The sequence below is a fragment of the Rutidosis leptorrhynchoides genome, chromosome 4 (assembly GCF_046630445.1).
Source record: "Rutidosis leptorrhynchoides isolate AG116_Rl617_1_P2 chromosome 4, CSIRO_AGI_Rlap_v1, whole genome shotgun sequence".
NCBI classification, from domain to species: domain Eukaryota; kingdom Viridiplantae; phylum Streptophyta; class Magnoliopsida; order Asterales; family Asteraceae; genus Rutidosis; species Rutidosis leptorrhynchoides.
This window is the reverse complement of record NC_092336.1, coordinates 145,224,775-145,246,884: the sequence shown is the minus strand read 5'-3', so window position 1 is coordinate 145,246,884 and position 22,110 is coordinate 145,224,775. Positions and strand designations below refer to the sequence as shown.

The 22,110-nt window shown below is 32.3% G+C and overlaps 1 protein-coding gene and 1 non-coding gene across 2 annotated transcripts; one reads left to right on the top strand and one right to left on the bottom strand.

Moving 5' to 3' along the window:
- The first annotated feature begins 2,183 nt into the window (after positions 1-2,183).
- TRNAD-GUC (transfer RNA aspartic acid (anticodon GUC)) lies at positions 2,184-2,255 on the top strand. Its single transcript has one exon. It is a non-coding gene; the product is annotated as a tRNA-Asp (tRNA).
- A 470-nt stretch (positions 2,256-2,725) lies between these two features.
- LOC139840254 (1-acyl-sn-glycerol-3-phosphate acyltransferase 2-like) lies at positions 2,726-7,205 on the bottom strand. The gene is made up of 11 exons (XM_071830507.1): positions 7,064-7,205; positions 6,773-6,895; positions 6,218-6,257; positions 6,049-6,122; positions 5,864-5,923; positions 5,139-5,216; positions 4,830-4,988; positions 4,238-4,363; positions 3,596-3,688; positions 3,357-3,443; positions 2,726-3,151 (listed from the first exon to the last, which is right to left on the bottom strand). Exons 1-11 carry the CDS (start codon positions 7,142-7,144, stop codon positions 2,924-2,926), a joined length of 1,149 nt encoding a protein of 382 aa, XP_071686608.1. The 5' UTR covers positions 7,145-7,205; the 3' UTR covers positions 2,726-2,923.
- Positions 7,206-22,110: the final 14,905 nt, after the last annotated feature.

Here is a 22,110-nt window from a genome sequence, read left to right as displayed (position 1 = left end):
GTAAAGATGGCTTCAGTTGTCGCGATCATTGCACTCTCGGTTGCAGCCACCGTCTCAGCTCAAGCAATGGGTCCCGCTCCCGCACCTTCTCCGACCGTTGGAGCTGGTGTTTCACTGCCTGTTTCTGGAGTAATGATTGGAACATCGCTACTTCTATCTTTAGTTGCTTTATTGAGAAACTGATTTTGAATTTATATGTTAATATTTATTTATTATTATTATGTTTTTTGTATTGTATTGTGTTTCAAATTGTTTTTTGGTATTGTATGTTTTGCCGTTTGTTGTATATTCAAAGAAGCTACGAAGTACGGAGAATGAGGAACTTTATTGTTTGACAATATATACGTGTCAAGATTATTATTATACTCCGTATAAAACAATTTTTCCTGATTGAGATCGATGTTATAACTTATAAGTAGATACATGTTTAGCGAATGTCGTTTTCATGAATAAGTAGGCAAAACTGCAAAAAATAGGTGAAAAATTAACTGAGTTTGGATATGGCAGATGAACTAATTAATAGCCTTTTTAATTTTAATTGTATTTGATAATATGTATCATGCTTTTTATTTAAATAAAGATATATAAATACTGTAGAGTATATATATATATATATATATATATATATATATATATATATATATATATATATATATATATATATATATATATAGGGGCAGGATCAATGTGGAAGTAACCAATCGGGGGGAAGCGGGGGGAAGCGGGGGGAAGCAATTTTTTTTTTTTCGTTTTTTTTGGAATTTTTTTTCCGGCATCAAGATCACACGAAAATATGAACATTTAAAAAAGACACTTCGTGATGAATGTTATTATTTAGGTGGAAAAACGATCGACAAAAATAACATTCAAGATAATATTGTTCGGGGAGAATATGAACGTTTTTTTTCTTCATATTTTGTGAAGTAAAATTTAGCCCAATTTAGAGTTTAGGGTTTAGGGTTTGGTGTTTTGGGTTTATTCCATAAACCCAAAACACCAAACCCTAAACCCTAAACTCTAAACCGTTCGTGTTAAAAACTAAATCTAAACCCTAAATCTAAACCCTAAACCCTAAATTTCTAAACCCTAATATCTAAACCCTATAAACCCTAATATCTAAACCCCAATAGCTAAAACCTCAACATACGCTCGAAAAACACGATAATTGTTATATATTACTTCTTCGAGCGTTTTCCCGCCAAAATAAAAACATTTATGACAAAGTGTCTCTACTAAATGTTCATGTTTTCATCTCATCTATAATGTTCGTGAACAAAGTTTTTTCAAAAAACGAAAAAAAAAAGTTTTTGCTTCCCCCCGAATGGTTACTTCCCTCTTGATCCTACCACTATATATATATATATATATATATATATATATATATATATATATATATATTATAATAATTTTATGCTTTCGTATCAATAAAACTTTGTTTAACATAGCTATGGTTAGGGATGGCAATGTCTACCAATCCAGTGGATATCCATCTGATCCACCTGGTTCGTGATGGATATCGATAATCTAAATGGATATGGATACGAATATGGATGAATCTAAATGGATATGGATACGGAAGAAAAATATCATCCATGGATATATCCATTAACACCCGAAATACATATATAAATACACAAATATAGATATATACAAACACATTTACTATTACATATGCATTTACCAATAACCATACATTTTGATTTCAACCTTATAATTAATAAACTATGATATATTACAATAAAACACGCACATCTTATCAAATAAACATACAAACTACACATTTAATTGTCATAATTCATGTTTAATAGTATATTTAATTAATTATTTTGTAAGTTCGACAAAGATTACACGTTATATATATGTTTGTTGTATTAAGTTTTTATTTATACTACATACCACGAAAATTTTGAACATCTTTTTAATATTCAATGAATATCCATTAACTCGCTTAATCCATTGGATATGAATATGAATGGATGAACGAAAATTAAATGGATATGGATGTGGATGAATAAAAATTAAATGGATATGAATATGGATACGGTCTCACACGATCATATCCGATCAATTGTCATCCCTAGCTATGGTTATAAGTTATACGGAGTAACTCGTTACTTAAGTAATCGTGTATAATTTTGTCAATTCGAAGATATAAACAGAGAAAGGCCAAGTTAAAACACCAAGTCGTTGTAGTATAGTGGTAAGTATTCCCGCCTGTCACGCGGGTGACCCGGGTTCGATCCCCGGCAGCGGCGTTTATTTTTCACTAGTTACAAAAGATTAACATACTAGCTGTTGTTTTTTAGTGATTCATTGAGCAAGAAAAGCAATAAGATATGGCCTTTTGTATTTTCAGAAAATCAAGCCAAAATAACTCTTCAACCTATTAACTACTACTAATATATTGTTAGAATTTCATTTAAGATAAATATATTTCAAGTTTAAACAGTTTATAATCATGTATTAAAACATCAAATGATATAATGATCTGTAAAATTCCTAAATCCATTATTGTACACAATCAGATATTCATATATTCACGTATCATAAGATTGTCTTGTAGTTAATGTATTGATTTCCTCATAAGAGAGGTGGTCTGAACACGTGTGTTCAATGAAAGTGTTGAAAATGATCTAGTCTCATCACATCTAAAAATTTCTTTAAGAATGAAACTAAATTATATATTTAATAAACAGTGAAATATATAGCATGCTCCACTACAACATAATCAAACTGAACCAGAAAACCAATCCAGAATATTAAATAATTCAATGGATGCTGATAATTAACAAGATAGATTGGTAGTCCATGGGCATGGGGTATCCTGTTTTTTACTACACAAATGTGTTCATTAGTGAAGAGATAAAGGCTACATTAAAATAAAAGTCAACCCATTTTAATACAAGTCAAGAATACGTTGTACTCAATCTTTTTTCTCTTGTACAACACCATTGGATGGCCCTGTGGGGACAACTCTTGCGGGTGTCGAACGTTCTGCCTGAGAGAATTGAATCAAGATCTGCATTAAAATGGTAACGATTGCTAACCCAATTGCCGTAAATGTTAGACCCTTCCATGAAGATAGTAGATTTGACCATTGCAACAACTTGAAAGTCCCGAATACAAGAAGGCATGTCCATGAAACGACAACCTATTGCATACGAAAAACATGTTTTAGATTGAACCTCCAACATCACTTTAATCACAAGATTAAATTACTACTTGCGTAATAACTAAATGACATTGACATGCTAATAATCTATTATGAAAGTATACGTGTGACCCACAAAGTGACCGGGACCCATTTTAACCCATTGCCCGACCCACCTATACTTTAGTTATAACAAGATTCTTACCACAAGAGACTTTAATGGTCGACCAATGTCAACAAGTTCTGAATCAGTAAACGCGTCATCTACTTTATGTTTGTCCAATAGAGCATCCTGTTTATCTCAACATCAAAAGATTAAATTAGTTGAGCTTCGACAAAAGCAATAGAGAAGAAAGAAGAAATGTACTCCGTAATATATAACATAATTATAACAAGTTAATAACAAACAGTGAAGACCTATGAATATACTCATAAAGCACGCACCTTGGCAACAAAAATATCTTTACACCATTGTGCAACGGCTTCATCTGATTCTGGCAAATCCTTCATCAAATGGCGCTTAACTCTGACATCAATCTGCACAAAAAATCCCGCTTAACGTCAAATTTCCAAGTTCGTATTCAAACTTAGCTAACAAGGAGCCATATAAAGTAGTTTCCCAACACGCCATTTTGATAGATGCAACTTCCTAAATAAATGTGTTATTAAAAATGAGAATATATTGTAATCATGACGCATATTTTAACCATATACTTTTTAGGGAGAACATCATAGATCCCCCTCTTAACCACCTATACTTACATATATACCCAAGTAAATAACTTAATATCAAATATACCCAACTTAAGTACAAATACTCCCATAATTTCAACACTCTAAACCCTAATGGTCAACAAACAGAAATATATTAAAAAACTAGCAAGACGCTAGGGAAAAAATTACAAAGAAAGCATCGGGCTTTTAAGCCACGTGGTCCAGTTAATACTAGACTTCGTATATCTACTTGATCATTAGGGTTTAGGGTTTGAAGTTTAGTGTTTATAGACCTAATGGTCAAACATTTGTTAAGTTGACCTAATCCATTATAACAATTACCGTGTGTATATAAAGAACTTAAAGGCTTACCACAGAAGACTGCCCTTTAAAAAGCCTGAGCATTGTTGGTGGAGTTGAATTCCTGGGAATTGCAACCGTCATATCGATAACTGCAGGAGCAAAAGATCTCATCTCACTCACTGATGTCACAAATCCCTGAAATCATATTAATTAATTAATAATAAATAACTACTATATCAAATACACCGATTAAATGCAGGAACTATTTGGTAACAGATAAAGCCGATTAAGTGAGTAGAATAATTAATTCCCAGTGATTTAAAGGTTCCATGTAGAATTGTTGTTTAAAACGCGATCAAAATCAGAGAATCTTACCACTCTGAATCTATCAAACGACTTTAAATGAGTTGTTTAGATATTGAGAAATAAATGTCAGATACACATATTCAATCATGATTTCATAGCAATTCGAACCTAATAAATAGATTGTGTTGCAATATGAAGCCAATAGTATTACAGATTGTATTACAAGGATAATAAGTACTCCATTTGCAATTATTATGCATAGAATAGAATTTATAAACACGCAGTAATAATATTACATGAAAAGAGCTATTTAGCTAACAATTTTGCATTGGTGGTAGGTTCAATCATGTGTTACCTTAGTTCGAGGAATTAGAACATTTCTAGGAACAGGCAAACCCATTGAAGATGCATATTCTTGAGCTGCTAAAAGCTTTGCTTTAGTGAATCGAGTCCCCTCAACAAAAAGGGCTAACCAAAACGGTTGAGGGTAGTCTTTTAGGCGTTGAAGACCTGACTGCAACATGCGCAGTCTTAATGTCATTATAACACACACACACACACACACACACACACACACACACACACACAGAGACACACACACACACATGCACACACACACAAAAAAAGGTTAAGTAAATACTATGTAATTTTGATTTGATGATACCTTTAAAGTACTTTCATCTTTAGCCCAACTTCTCTCAAGAAAGAGATACTCGGAGAACCACATGGACCAACCAATGACCTACACGTATTCATCAGATACACCTTTGTAAGTCATAACTTTGTAATTAAAATAAAAATATATAAGCCTATGGGGCTATGTCCACACACAAGTATTTTTTAATCTTTTTTTTCTATTTGGCAGCAATGGACAAGGCCTAACAAATATATATTACTCTAGAAATGTTGGATGAGAAACACAGACTAGAACCATAACACGACATGCCAAACACTAATGAAGATAACAAAAAAAAAAAAAAAAGATTACCCAGTATTATAGTTATGAACATATTGAATGTTTTTTACATTAATCAAGAAATCATGCTTGTAATAAGCTTAGCTGGTTTTGTTAGTAATCTCCCACATTTGGACACCGTTGACCGTATTGATTTATTAAGATAATCGTGCAAAGTTTTCTTCTCGATTCCCTCATACCATATTCGGCAATCTTTTGGACGTACTCACTTTTATTGATTATTCCAATCTAATGATCGGTACTTTCTCAAAAAGTGTGTCTTGTAAATTATATCTTTATAAAGCGACTAGTTAGGCAGTAAAAACCAACTTCAATTGCAATACGTATGTATGTTTTACATAAATATGTGAACATATATAGAGATTTGAACTTCATCCGTGTCATTTTACTATTTCACTTTTTGAAATACTTACAGGAAGAAATTTTGATGATTTCTTCATGACAGCAAGACAGCTACCAAGACACCCTGATCTCTGCTCCAATACAATTAAATAATATTAGCAAACAGCAAAACCTTGCTGAGGTGGCAATAACAAGCACAGGAGATCATGCACATATAAATAAGTAGACACTAATGAAGGGAATAATGTTAAAGGACCTGAGCGAACACCCAACCAATCAGCCAATCAATGTCACTTTTATGATTTGCAATGACAAGAGCATGCTCCTTACCTGGAAAAAAGAAGCTAGTGTTGAAGCAAAAAAAAGAAAAAAAGAAAAAAAAAGCTTTTTGTAAAGCCAAACTGCAAAATCGGTGTCCATCTTACCCATCATCTTTAGAGTCTCGGGATCAGTGTACAGTCTAACCTGCATAAAGACCACCCCAGAAATCTTAATAGCAATTACAAGTATAATATAGACGTATAACTGAAGTCAGACAGGTAAATTGGTCAAGTGAAGTATAGAAGCTTGCATTGAAAGAGATTATGAGCATAAATTAGAGGAACGAGCATAAATCAGCAAACAAACAATGCAATCCTTGACATATATTGATCAAGACTACACACAAAGAGGCCAATATATCACATGGCACTAAACTTTACGATATTTATAGCTAGTTATTGGTGAGTACAATAAGTGTAAAACAGAACTTAAACCAGAGATTGAGTTTTAGAAATTAAATTGTACTATATCCTCATATATCAATGAATCTAGTAGCCCTAATTTTTGTATAGTAACAGTATGAGCCCTAATAAAACTACCATCCATAAGCGAATAGATATTCAATCAAACACATGTATGAACCTAAACAATTTCACTAAAAAATTTTAAAAAATACATAAACTTAATTAAAAAACAAATATCATAATAATAATAATTACCTTAACTCCAGCCCACCAATCAACGATCCACACAAGTTCAAGCCACAACAGTTCAGCAACCATTCTGTTAATCCTTCTAAACAGACTCTTTGAAAATGGCCGTACAGTCACATATATAATTGCCTATATATAATCATCATACAATAATAACAATCACGGAGTAAGATTTACATTTCACAGTTGCACAATCAGGAAATTAATATGTTGAATCTAATTAAACATAAAACGATTAATTACAAAAGTAAAGCAATTAATTCGATAGTTAAAAATTAGGGCAGATATAAAATGAACCTGAATGAGATTAACGATGAGTCCAGAAAAGAAGAACAGAAGGCCGATTGGAACGATAACAACTGCTGCTGCAATTGCCATAAGTAGAAAACACACTCAAAGTGTGTGCCTTTTTAGTGTGTGTTTTTGAGTGTGTGTGTGTGTGAGAGAGATGAAATCTAAAGTAAACGATGTGAGAAACTAGATTATTGGATAGTAAATTATAGGGACCAAATTTAGATGTACACCACCAAATATTGCATACGGTACAATATTTTAATACATCTTTGATGTATGGCTAAAATCTAGTGGTGTACGAATCAGCTCCCCGTAATAGTCATGAGATATATCAGGTTTATGCGAGATGTGATTTATACTACTCCTAATACGTAATTGTTTATTTTATTTGTATTTTATATTTTATGTTGTGTTATGTTATTCTAGTAAAAAAATTTATTTATGACACTCTTCTTTATATTAACACATTGTTATATTAGCATAACATTATAATATAATTATATTGACATTTTTTTTTATTTTTTGACCGGAGGTCTTTTGGAAGTAATGATGTATCCTAGGGATACACGCATAAAAACATCATTCTCATACAGAAGAATAAATCAAAAGGCATAAAAGATGATAATATTTGGCGGTTTTTAGCATTTGCCCCCAGCGTCATGCGTAAGTCCTGCAGGCAGCTTATATGCTTAAGCTCTTTAGTTAAGCGCGTGAGCAGCACGCAGCCACGTCAGCACACGCCACCAGCATTCCAGATATTTCGCATAACTGAATTAATCAGCGATTGCCACGTGTTTCCCGAGAATTTCGGACATTCTACGCCTTGATGTTATGCGAGGTATAGTACGAAATAGTTATATTTTTATTTCGAAATACTATTAAATACGATACAATTTTACACAAGTTATTTATTTATTTATTGAATGGATATACCTAAACCTTGCTACAACACTTATAGGCAGTGTACCTAATCGTACAGTAGTGTAGTTTTTAGTAAGTCCGGTTCGTTCCGCAGGGAGCTAGCCAAGTTTAACGCTATATTTTTATTTTAAACTATATTTGTATATATATATATATATATATATATATATATATATATATATATATATATAAGTAGTATTATTATTATTATTATAAAAAGGAGAGTTTTTACCGTTTATTGACCGGTTTATCGATTTTATGTCTTAAGTCGCAATTAAAACCTAATGTAAAATATTAAAAATAAATATAAATTAATTTAAAGCGTAAAGTAAATGACGATAAATAAAAGTGCGATAATTAAAAGTGCAATAATTTAAAGTACGATAAATAAAATGACGGTAAATAAAAGTACGATGAGATATAAATTAAAGGAATTATGCTTATTTAAACTTCCGTAATCATGATGTTCGACGTGTTGATTTTAATTTATTACCATGGGTTAATTGTCCTTTGTCCTGGATTATTCGATATGTCCATCTGGTTTTGTCCATAACAGTCCATCAGTCATAAATATAAAGTGCGAGTGTCCTCGTCAAATTATCCTTATACCCGAAGTCAAATATTCCAACTAATTGGGGACTTAAACTATAATAAGATTTTAAGACATTGTTAATGATTACACCAGGTTATCGACTGTGTGCAATCCAAGGTTTTAATACTTTATTAACAATTACACCAAGTGTCCTTGTATGTAATCCACCCCTGTTTTAATAAGTCCATTGACTATTAATTCATCCCCGTTGAAATGTCCCGTTCTTATTGATTAAAAACGTTCCATATTAATTGATTTCGTTGCGAGGTTTTGACCTCTATATGAGACGTTTTTCAAAGACTGCATTCATTTTAAAACAAACCACAACCTTTATTTCATCAATAAAGGTTTAAAAAGCTTTACGTAGATTATCAAATAATGATAATCTAAAATATCCTGTTTACACACGACCATTACATAATGGTTTACAATACAAATATGTTACAACAAAATAAGTTTCTTGAATGCAGTTTTTACACAATATCATACAAGCATGGACTCCAAATCTCGTCCTTATTTAAGTATGCGACAGCGGAAGCTCTTAATAATCACCTGAGAATAAAAATGCTTAAAACGTCAACAAAAATGTTGGTGAGTTATAGGTTTAACCTATATATATCAAATCATAATAATAGACCACAAGATTTCATATTTCAATACACATCCCATACATAGAGATAAAAATCATTCATATTTCAATACACATCCCATACATAGAGATAAAAATCATTCATATGGTGAACACCTGGTAACCGACATTAACAAGATGCATATATAAGAATATCCCCATCATTCCGGGACACCCTTCGGATATGATATAAATTTCGAAGTACTAAAGCATCCGGTACTTTGGATGGGGTTTGTTAGGCCCAATAGATCTATCTTTAGGATTCGCGTCAATTAGGGTGTCTGTTCCCTAATTCTTAGATTACCAGACTTAATAAAAAGGGGCATATTCGATTTCGATAATTCAACCATAGAATGTAGTTTCACGTACTTGTGTCTATTTTGTAAATCATTTATAAAACCTGCATGTATTCTCATCCCAAAAATATTAGATTTTAAAAGTGGGACTATAACTCACTTTCACAGATTTTTACTTCGTCGGGAAGTAAGACTTGGCCACTGGTTGATTCACGAACCTATAACAATATATACATATATATCAAAGTATGTTCAAAATATATTTACAACACTTTTAATATATTTTGATGTTTTAAGTTTATTAAGTCAGCTGTCCTCGTTAGTAACCTACAACTAGTTGTCCACAGTTAGATATACAGAAATAAATCGATAAATATTATCTTGAATCAATCCACGACCCAGTGTATACGTATCTCAGTATTGATCACAACTCAAACTATATATATTTTGGAATCAACCTCAACCCTGTATAGCTAACTCCAACATTCACATATAGAGTGTCTATGGTTGTTCCGAAATATATATAGATGTGTCGACATGATAGGTCGAAACATTGTATACGTGTCTATGGTATCTCAAGATTATATAATATACAATACAAGTTGATTAAGTTATGGTTGGAATAGATTTGTTACCAATTTTCTCGTAGCTAAAATGAGAAAAATTATCCAATCTTGTTTTACCCATAACTTCTTCATTTTAAATCCGTTTTGAGTGAATCAAATTGCTATGGTTTCATATTGAACTCTATTTTATGAATCTAAACAGATAAAGTATAGGTTTATAGTCAGAAAAATAAGTTACAAGTCATTTTTGTAAAGGTAGTCATTTCAGTCGAAAGAACGACGTCTAGATGACCATTTTAGAAAACATACTTCCACTTTGAGTTTAACCATAATTTTTGGATATAGTTTCATGTTTATAATAAAAATCATTTTCTCAGAATAACAACTTTTAAATCAAAGTTTATCATAGTTTTTAATTAACTAACCCAAAACAGCCCGCGGTGTTACTACGACGGCGTAAATCCGGTTTTACGGTGTTTTTCGTGTTTCCAGGTTTTAAATCATTAAGTTAGCATATCATATAGATATAGAACATGTGTTTAGTTGATTTTAAAAGTCAAGTTAGAAGGATTAACTTTTGTTTGCGAACAAGTTTAGAATTAACTAAACTATGTTCTAGTGATTACAAGTTTAAACCTTCGAATAAGATAGCTTTATATGTATGAATCGAATGATGTTATGAATATCATTACTACCTTAAGTTCCTTGGATAAACCTACTGGAAAAGAGAAAAATGGATTTAGCTTCAACGGATCCTTGGATGGCTCGAAGTTCTTGAAGCAGAATCATGACACGAAAACAAGTTCAAGTAAGATCATCACTTGAAATAAGATTGTTATAGTTATAGAAATTGAACCAAAGTTTGAATATGATTATTACCTTGTATTAGAATGATAACCTACTGTAAGAAACAAAGATTTCTTGAGGTTGGATGATCACCTTACAAGATTGGAAGTGAGCTAGCAAACTTGAAAGTATTCTTGATTTTATGAAACTAGAACTTTTGGAATTTATGAAGAACACTTAGAACTTGAAGATAGAACTTGAGAGAGATCAATTAGATGAAGAAAATTGAAGAATGAAAGTGTTTGTAGGTGTTTTTGGTCGTTGGTGTATGGATTAGATATAAAGGATATGTAATTTTGTTTTCATGTAAATAAGTCATGAATGATTACTCATATTTTTGTAATTTTATGAGATATTTCATGCTAGTTGCCAAATGATGGTTCCCACATGTGTTAGGTGACTCACACGGGCTGCTAAGAGCTGATCATTGGAGTGTATATACCAATAGTACATACATCTAAAAGCTGTGTATTGTACGAGTACGAATACGGGTGCATACGAGTAGAATTGTTGATGAAACTGAATGAGGATGTAATTGTAAGCATTTTTGTTAAGTAGAAGTATTTTGATAAGTGTATTGAAGTCTTTCAAAAGTGTATAAATACATATTAAAACACTACATGTATATACATTTTAACTGAGTCGTTAAGTCATCGTTAGTCGTTACATGTAAGTGTTGTTTTTAAACCTTTAGGTTAACGATCTTGTTAAATGTTGTTAACCCAATGTTTATAATATCAAATGAGATTTTAAATTATTATATTATCATGATATTATCATGTATGAATATCTCTTAATATGATATATATACATTAAATGTCTTTACAACGATAATCGTTACATATATGTCTCGTTTAAAAATCATTAAGTTAGTAGTCTTGTTTTTACATATGTAGTTCATTGTTAATATACTTAATGATATGTTTACTTATCATAGTATCATGTTAACTATATATATATCCATATATATGTCATCATATAGTTTTTACAAGTTTTAACGTTCGTGAATCACCGGTCAACTTGGGTGGTCAATTGTCTGTATGAAACATATTTCAATTAATCAAGTCTTAACAAGTTTGATTGCTTAACATGTTGGAAACATTTAATCATGTAAATATCAATCTCAATTAATATATATAAACATGGAAAAGTTCGGTTCACTACACCCGTGTCCGGTTAAATGAACGATTATTAGTATTTATAAATATTCCGCCCATCGTGTCCGATCGAGTGTATATGGTTATTTATAGATACGTCAAATTGTAAATCTCTATATTAAATTAACGAACTATCATCCAGTTAAACAAATATAAAGCCCATTAATAGTCCATAGTCCAATTTTCACAAGTGTCGGTCTTTTGTCCAAACCCCAATTATGGTACAAAGTCTAAATTACCCCGTCTTAATATTTAATCGAACATCACGATTACTTCGATTTAAATAAGCATAATAATAACTTAGCTACGAGACATTAATTTAAAAAGGTTGAACATAACTTACAATGAGTATTAATAGCGTAGCGTTACACGGACAGAATTTCGACTTACAAACTTACAACATTAGCTAACATAACCTTATTATTATTAAACTTTAATATTAAAATTATAATATAAATATAAATATATATTTTGAGAGTAATAGATAGAAAAAGATGTGTGTTATTTCGGCCAGAAAACGCTGCCTTTTAAAGAACCTGACCTGCTACAGTGACTCATGCGAGTACATGAGTTTTGTGCCTTCTGGCCATGCGATCGCATGGCCAGCTGTTCCAGCTCACATTGAGCTTTAAACGTGGGCTGCGCGTATTTATTTAATATATAATATAATATATATAATTTTATATAATTAATTATATATTATATTATATTGTTGTGCATTGTTGACTTGTAATTTTAGCTCCGTTGACTCGTACGTTTCTTCTCGGTTTATGTCCCGGTTCCGGATTTTCGAACGTCCTTTCGGATGCTGAGATATTTTGTACTTTACGTTCCGCGGCTCGTACTCTTGTAATTTTTAGACGTTTTTCATCAATAATTCGAATCACTTGGATTGTACTTTGTACTTTTTTAGCTTTTTGGTCATTTGCGTCTTCAAATCGTCATTTTCTTCTTTTGTCTTCGCACTTATTTATTTAAACGAATATTACATAAAAATAGAACAATTGCAACTAAAAGCTTTACATATTGGTAGGATATTGTGCCTTAATATATGTTCATTTGGAGCACTATCAAATATCCCCACAATTAAGCGTTGCTTGTCCTCAAGCAATACAGAACTTAAAATAAAATCACACTTCACTCGAATCACTTTTTTTTATTCTCACTAAATCTCACACTTTTTACATCAGTGATTTTGATACGGCGGTATGAACAATGATAGTAACGATGTGGTTTACAGTCCCACATAACTATTAAAAATTTAGATCCTTTAAGAAATTGGATCTTTATGAAAACATTTGATCTTTTGAAAATTCAATCTAGCTTTTACTCTAGATTAGTTTTCCGGAATAACCCTTCACCGGTGTTTGCAAAATATTTTTGTGGGTTGTGTGGGTTTCAAATTTGAAAATTTTAGCTCAAAACTTATGGTTTTGTGTCACCCACTTGCTAACCTTGTATTAGGAAAGCAACACGTCCAGTATACTTGCTCCGTATATTACCTTTCGGTAAACTACCGTCCGGTTGTAAAGGAAAGCGTTGAACAAGCAACTGTTAAGGCAATGTCCCGTGACATGCAGATAATTATGATCAAAAACGTGTCGGATGCAATTACTATCCTTTGTAGGAGCAATAGTAAAGATCACCCTATAGTTTTTCGGTCTGGCACAAGGTCCTGTCTTCGACCATGCTATGCAACCACCGTTCAAACGGTTGACACCCGATTTGGTTCAGGTGACCTAATGAATTTCAGATGAATTCTCAGGATTTTACGATCAATGGTAATGAACGCATTGAAAATAGGTTTTCAGAAAACAAATCGGTTTTAATTTGATCAAAATGTTTTCTCGTTCAAGCTCGAGTTTAGATATTATTGAATTCCATGAGTTTGTAATTCTCAATCTTTAAAGTCAATCTCAAGGATTGAGTAATATCAGTCTTAAAAGCTGATTTTTAATCTTTAAGGAGATTATCCTTTCTGGGGGTCTGATTCATTAGTCTTATCAAGCAAATTTGCACGGCGCCCTCCCCATTTTACTAGACAGATCCTCTCATGGTTAGGATAAGTCTGACCACTTGGCGACCCTGTTTGATGCTGAGGTCCGTGGATTTCCTGCTGATTTTAGAGATGACTTTTCCAGATTTTTTTTCAACCTACAGCTGGTCTGGACGATAATTTCCTGACCTAAATCAAGAAGCGCGAGTCTTTTTCGGAAGACTTTACTTCCTTTTAATGACGGAATTGATTCATCGTGTAGATCCATCTTTCTTTCAAATATATTACAGTAAATCGGATAAAACTGATTAGTTTAGTCCAAAGTAAAAGTACCTGCAATAATCTGTACCAAATATGTGATATGTGTTTTAAAGAACTTGGTAAATTCTTCCCACACTTAGCTTTTATTTATTCTTTTCTTTGCCTTTTTATTCTCTTCTATTCCATTTTAAATGAATTCTAACGTTTTGGGTTGTTTCTCCATTTATGTTCTCTCCGAGGTAACAATAATTTCGGCATTAACACCTAGTTTTATCGTTCATAAATATGTATAAACATGATTTTGAATTCATTTAGTTGAAAATTTTTCAAATTTTCACAAAATTTGGCAATTAAACTAAGTGTAAACCCGAGAGAATTTATAACCCTTCCCCACACTTGAGATCATGCAATGCCCTCATTTGCATGAAATCAGACTATAAATAAAAATTCATGAGGGTGATTAGTGCAGAAAAGTGATTAAAAATACCGAGTTTGCAAACATATTATTTTATATCACATTTGATATTTTGTGCCTTGTCGTCAAAATTAGTAGTTTTTGCTGAACTTAATGCCAGTCTTTAAAAGTGCGTTGTTTTACCCTGTTTTGTTCATAAGATAAACTACAAACATATATATATATATATAATATATATATATATATATATATATATATATATATATATATATATATATATATATATATATATATATATATATATATATATATTTATAAAACCTTTATTTATTAAAACAATTTAAATGAATAATTTTTTAAAATTTTGTTTCCTTTTACTTTAGGTAGTTTCGGTATGTTTACCTAGTCCGTCCCTCGACAAAATTTAAAATTTGTCGTTTTTAAAGCGATTGTTTTAAAAGCAAAGTTTTTTGGGTTTTTTTTAAATTTTTTTTTGTTTGTATACTTTAGATCAATAATATTAAAAATAATGATAACAAAATTTTTCGCCCCGCCCTCGGGTAAAGCAATTTCGGTTCCATGACCTAGTCTTCAACTTACGATAAATTTTAGAAATCATTTTTTAAACTTAATGAAATAAAGTAAATTTTGTTTTTAAATTCACACAAAACTTAAATTTAAAAAGCGTATTAATTTCATACAAACCCTACAAAGCAAAAAAAAAAATTCAGAATGGGGGGAAGAAAACTAGTTCTTTAGTGTCTGCTAGTGAAAAAGACCAATCGGATTCCATTCTCAGAACTACACGAGCACAGAACAAGTAACTCTAGACAGCATTTTCTTTTTAGAACATTTGAATCTCCCCACACTTAGGTAGCTGTGGTGTAAAAATTGTGATTAACTTCATCGTCAATTTCTCTTGGACCATAATCAACTTGCATATCTGTGACTTTTGCTTTAAGTCATTGGTCTGATTCCTGTGTAATATCCACAAATTCAACTAGTTTCGCCTTTTCTTTAGGCGATAGATTAGATACTAACCGGTTACATAACTTAAAGTTCCCCTTGGTTCTAGCATCGCGAATCCATTTAATAAGTTTCTTCATTGAACTATTAATAACGGGGTCATCAACAACGGGGTTCTTTGTTATCAAGTCATCATTAGGTGTTACTTCATCTTCCCCACACTTAGGCGTTTTATTATTGTTAAGCACTACCGTTGGAGTTGGTAAAACAATATGGTTCTTATCAATCGTTTTTGTTGGTTCAACGATTTTGGTTGTTGGAGATTTAGACTTTCGACTCATAAAGGTGATCGATTTTTCATCATTACTAAGTGTCATTCTACCTTTTCTTACATCAAATAACGCCCCGGTGGACGCTAAGAATGGTATACCTAAAATTTGAGGAATGTTTGAGTCATCTTCTATGACAAGGAACAATAAATTCGACTAAAAAAACTAAATTACCCACTTGAATGGGTAGGTTGTCAGCAATTCCAACTGGGTCCCTAATGGTTTGATCAAAGAGTCGAACACTCATCTCTGTTGGACTTAACTCACCTACTCCTAATCTCTTATATAATGAAAGAGGCATAACACTCACACTCGCACCTAAATCTGCTAGTGCATCGTACATGACACAATCACTAAGTAGACAAGGAACAATAAATTCACCCGGATCACCCAACCTGGGTGGAGGTTTTGGTTGAACTGTCTTCACCGTTTATCTTTACGGTTTTTGTTTCTTGTACTTTCTTATTCTTCTTCTTCTTTCCAGAGATATCATAAACTTTATTACCTATTACTTGCTCATACTCAACTCTTTTTCTTGGAAACGGGATGGGTGGTCTGTATGGTGCCACCACTGGCTTTACATACTCGGGTGGTGGTGGTGGTGTTGTAAGTTCTTCATTGTTACTCACATCTAAAACATTCCCATCTTCTGAAGCTGGTTTTTCAGAATTCGTTGATACTATATTAACATTCTCATTCCGAGGATTTATTTCAGTATTACTCGGTAGCTTTCCTTGTTCCCTCTCACTCATCATGCTAGCAAGAGTACCTACGTGTTTTTCTAGATTCAAAATGGACACTTGTTGAGTTCTTAGTGACTTATCAAACCTCTCATTTGTTTGGGTTTGAGATGTAATAAATTGTGTTTCAGATTCCATTAGCTTTGCCATCATTTCTTCCAGATTTGGCTTTTTCTCTTCGGTTTATTGTGGTGGTTTATACAAGCCAGGTCTTTGTTGATTGAAAGTGTTGTTTTGAGTTGGTTGGTTATTCAGACCTTGTTGGTTATACGAGTTATTGTTGGGTCCATTTGGATTGTAAAGAATGTTTTGATTTCGATTGAAGTTTGGCCTTGGCGGTTGATAATTATTTTGATAATTATTTCCCGGCCTTTGGTTCATGTCGGAAACATTCTCTCGTTGTTCCATCGTTTGTTCAATGTGACAATCTTTTGTTAAGTGTGGTCCACCGCATTGCTCACAACTGATTCGTATTGCGTGAATATCTTTATTCATCTTTTCCATTCGTCTCTCGAAAGCATCTATTTTTGCGGAAACAGAATCAAAGACATGGCTAGAATCGACTCTAGCCACTTTAGATGAACGAAAAATATCTTTTTCCCGGTGCCACTCATGCGAGTGGGAGGCTGTGTTATCAATAATTTTGTGAGTTTCAGTTGCGGTTTTCTTCATAATGGAACCACCAGCTGCTATATCGATGTCTTTTCGTGTAGGAATGTCGATACCTTGGTAGAATATTTGTACTATTTGATAAGTGTCTAAACCATGTTGCGGACATCCTCTCAATAACTTTCCAAATCTTGTCCATGTCTCATATAGAGTTTCATTTGGCTTCTGCGTGAACGTAACTATTTCTCCTTGAAGTCTCACGGCTTTAGATGCCGGAAAGAATTGTTTAAGAAAATTTTCAACTAACACATCCCATGTATCAATCGCCCCTTCAGGTAACGATTCTAACCAATCTTTGGCTTCTCCCTTTAAAGTCCAGGGAAATAACATGAGATAGATCTGTTCATCCTTAACTTCTCTGATTTTGAATAGAGTACAGATCCTATTAAAGGTTCGAAGATGTTCGTTTGAATCTTCTTTTGGCGTATCACTATATTGGCATTGATTAGTTACCATGTGTAGGATTTGTCCTTTGATTTCATAATCTGGCGCATTAATGTCTGGTTGAGTAATTGTATGACCTTGGCCAGTGCGTTTAGCCCTCATTCGGTCTTCCATACTTAGAGGTTCCAGATTTTCCATGATTGAAATTGTTGAATCTGAATCACTAGAGGATTCTGACTTAATGGTTTCTTCCTCGACAATCTCTGGATGAGTGATTTGTGGTTCAGGAGGAATGATTAGTGGTTCAGGATCTCTGAATTGTCCCTGAATATCCTCCGGATTCTCAATTGTGAGGTCGGGTTCAAAAAATGGATTATCGGAATTTTGAATTGGAGTACTTGGTCGACTAGATGACAATTCTAAAGAAAAATCAACGGCGACAATGTTGGCTAGATGTCTTGATCGAGTTACAGGTGGTGAACGTATAAAAGGAGGTGAACGTTTTGCTCAGTGCATTCACTGAATATCCTATTAGTTATAAAAGATAAAAATTATATAAGTTATCAAATTAATAGACTTTTCTGATTTTGCTCACGTTTTGAATAGCCAATAGATGCAGCAGGTAGCCAGGACCCTTTAAATAGGAAGCCCACAACTCGCCACTAACAAATCCAACTATTACTACGAAGCAGAAAATTTTGAATGTCTATCAATTTAACCACTTAAAATAATTTTTCGTTGAAATTTAAAGAAAATAAAGAAAACTCTATGTCCTAAAAACTAGAGCGTCGAAAAATAAGAAAGAAAAAGAATGCGTCGAAAAATAAGAAGTCGAAAAATAAGCGTCGAAAAACAAAGGTCGAAAAATAATAATAAAGTAGCGCGTCGAAACTTAAAAGTACTAAAATCTTAAAACGGCGTCGCAAAATTCTAAAGCACCTAAATCTTAGTCTAAAGAAAAAGCACTTAAGGGATTTTACGGCAAAGCCTAAAAATCTAGAAATATAAAGTAACTACGGCAAAATACTAAGTTTAAAACTAATTACGAGTGATAAATATTACAAAATAAACGATAAAAAATACAAATTATAACTAAAATGATAAAATAAAAAAAAACAAATTTTATAAAAATATTATTTTTATATTATATGTATATAAAAATATTAATGTATATAATTAATAATAATAAATAAACTTAATATTACAAAGTATATATTAAAACTAGAATTAATAATTAATATTTAAAGTAAACCCTAATAATAATAATTAATATAAAATTAAAACCCTACGCGTAGTTACTGTTTTAAGGTACCTGGCGTGTCAGACCACCCGATGCGATCGCATGGGGTTTAAGTGCTGAAACCATGCGGTCGCATGGACATGCAGGTTCAGATAGATGCAGGTCAGAATTCGACAGGTTCAGAGTTTTTAATTATTATTTTTTATTTTTTTACTTTTTTCCGTTTTACTTTATATTCTTTACTAAATTTATATAAGTAATATTTATAACAAGAATTTTTTCAAAAACTAAAGAAAAATACTTTTATACTTTATAAAATATATTTTCTTTTTACACACTTAAATATTATATTTTTACAAGAATATCTTAAAAACTAATTTTTTTTATAATGTTTCGCTTCGGCGGTCCCCGGCAGCGGCGCCAAAAATACTTGATGTTATGCGAGGTATAGTACGAAATAGTTATATTTTTATTTCGAAATACTATTAAATACGATACAATTTTACACAAGTTATTTATTTATTTATTGAATGGATATACCTAAACCTTGCTACAATACTTATAGGCAGTGTACCTAATCGTATAGTAGTGTAGTTTTTAGTAAGTCCGGTTCGTTTCGCAGGGAGCTAGCCAAGTTTAATGCTATATTTTTATTTTAAACTATATTTGTATAAATGTATATGTATAAGTAGTAGTATTATTATTATTATAAAAAGGGGGTTTTTACCGTTTATTGACCGGTTTGTCGATTTTATGTCTTAAGTCGCAATTAAAACCTAATGTAAAATATTAAAAATAAATATAACTTAATTTAAAGCGTAAAGTAAATGACGATAAATAAAAGTGCGATAATTAAAAGTGCAATAATTTAAAGTACGATAAATAAAATGACGGTAAATAAAAGTACGATGAGATATAAATTAAAAGAATTATGCTTATTTAAACTTCCGTAATCATGATGTTCGACGTGTTGATTTTAATTTATTACCATGGGTTAATTGTCCTTTGTCCTGGATTATTCGATATGTCCATCTGGTTTTTGTCCATAACAGTCCATCAGTCATAAATATAAAGTGCGAGTGTCCTCGTCAAATTATCCTTATACCCGAAGTCAAATATTCCAACTAATTGGGGACTTAAACTGTAATAAGGTTTTAAGACATTGTTAATGATTACACCAGGTTATCGACTGTGTGCAATCCAAGGTTTTAATACTTTATTAACAATTACACCAAGTGTCCTTGTATGTAATCCACCCCTGTTTTAATGAGTCCATTGACTATTAATCCATCCCCATGTCCAGTTAAATGAACGATTATTAGTATTTATAAATATTCAGCTCATCTTGTCCGATCGAGTGTATATGATTATTTATAGATACGTCAAATTGTAAATCTCTATATTAAATTAACGAACTATCATTCAGTTAAACAAATATAAAGCCCATTAATAGTCCTTAGTCCAATTTTCACAAGTGTCGGTCTTTTGTCCAAACCCCAATTATGGTACAAAGCCCAATTACCCCGTCTTAATATTTAATCCAACATCAAGATTACTTCGATTTAACTAAGCATAATAATAACTTAGCTACGAGACATTAATTTAAAAAGGTTGAACATAACTTACAATGAGTATTAATAGCGTAGCGTTACACGGACAGAATTTTGACTTACAAACTTACAACATTAGCTAACATAACCTTATTATTATTAAACTTTAATATTAAAATTATAATATAAATATAAATATATATTTTGAGAGTAATAGATAGAAAAAGATGTGTGTTATTTCGGCCAGAAAACGTTGCCTTTTAAAGAACCTAACCTGCTACAGTGACTCATGCGAGTGCATGAGTTTTGTGCCTTCTGGCCATGCGATTGCATGGCCAGCTGTTCCAGCTCACATTGAGTTTTAAACGTGGGCTGCGCGTATTTATTTAATATATAATATAATATATATAATTTTATATAATTAATTATATATTATATTATATTCCTGTGCATTGTTGACTTGTAATTTTAGCTCGGTTGACTCGTACGTTTCTTCTCGGTTTATGTCCTGGTTCCGGATTTTCGAACGTCCTTTCGAATGCTGAGATATTTTGTACTTTGCGTTCCGCGGCTCGTACTCTTGTAATTTTTAGACGTTTTTCATCAATAATTCGAATCACTTGGATTGTACTTTGACCTTTTTTAGCTTTTTGGTCATTTGCGTCTTCAAATCGTCATTTTCTTCTTTTGTCTTCGCACTTATTTATTTAAACGAATATTACATAAAAATAGAACAAATGCAACTAAAAGCTTTACATTTTGGAAGGATATTGTGCCTAAATATATGTTCATTTGGAGCACTATCACGCCTATAAATAGACCCCAAGGTCACCACATTTTACATCTAAACTTCAGTCAGAGAGAAGTACACTTTCTCTCTCACACAGTTCTTTCTCACTCTAAAACATTAACCGCTTAGCAACAGAACGCTAGACGGATCAATTACAGATTGATCCAAAGATTGATTGAGGCCACCCCACGGATCTCTCATCCATGTTCCGGGTCTGCAGGGATTATTTCTTGAGGGCAAACATCAATCAACATCCAATCACTCTACGCTAGGCAGATATTGTTCTGTACTGGTACCTTACGCCCGCTATACGGAAAATCGTACCAACAGGAAGTAATCTCTTTATCCGTCGAACGGAGAGAGGGAAGACCTTCTCTACTCTTGGAGTGTTTCACTCGAGGTGGAGAAACGACTTCTCTTTTGTTCAAAGATAGAGGAAAGATTGTCTACGTCTCACCTCCCCAAACCCAACACATGTGGGATTAGGTATGTTGTTGATGTTGATGTTGATTGTTACATTAGCTAACATTATCATTTTTTTCTTACTTTCTTTTCATCACTTAGACCATCTTTAACAATGATGAGCGTGTTGGCGTGTTACTAGGTAGAGGTAAGTGCTTGATTGGAGTGCTGGTAACCTAGTAAATAATGGGTATTTTTTATTTCTTTTTCATTTTTCTTGAATTTAGTTTTTATTCTATTTA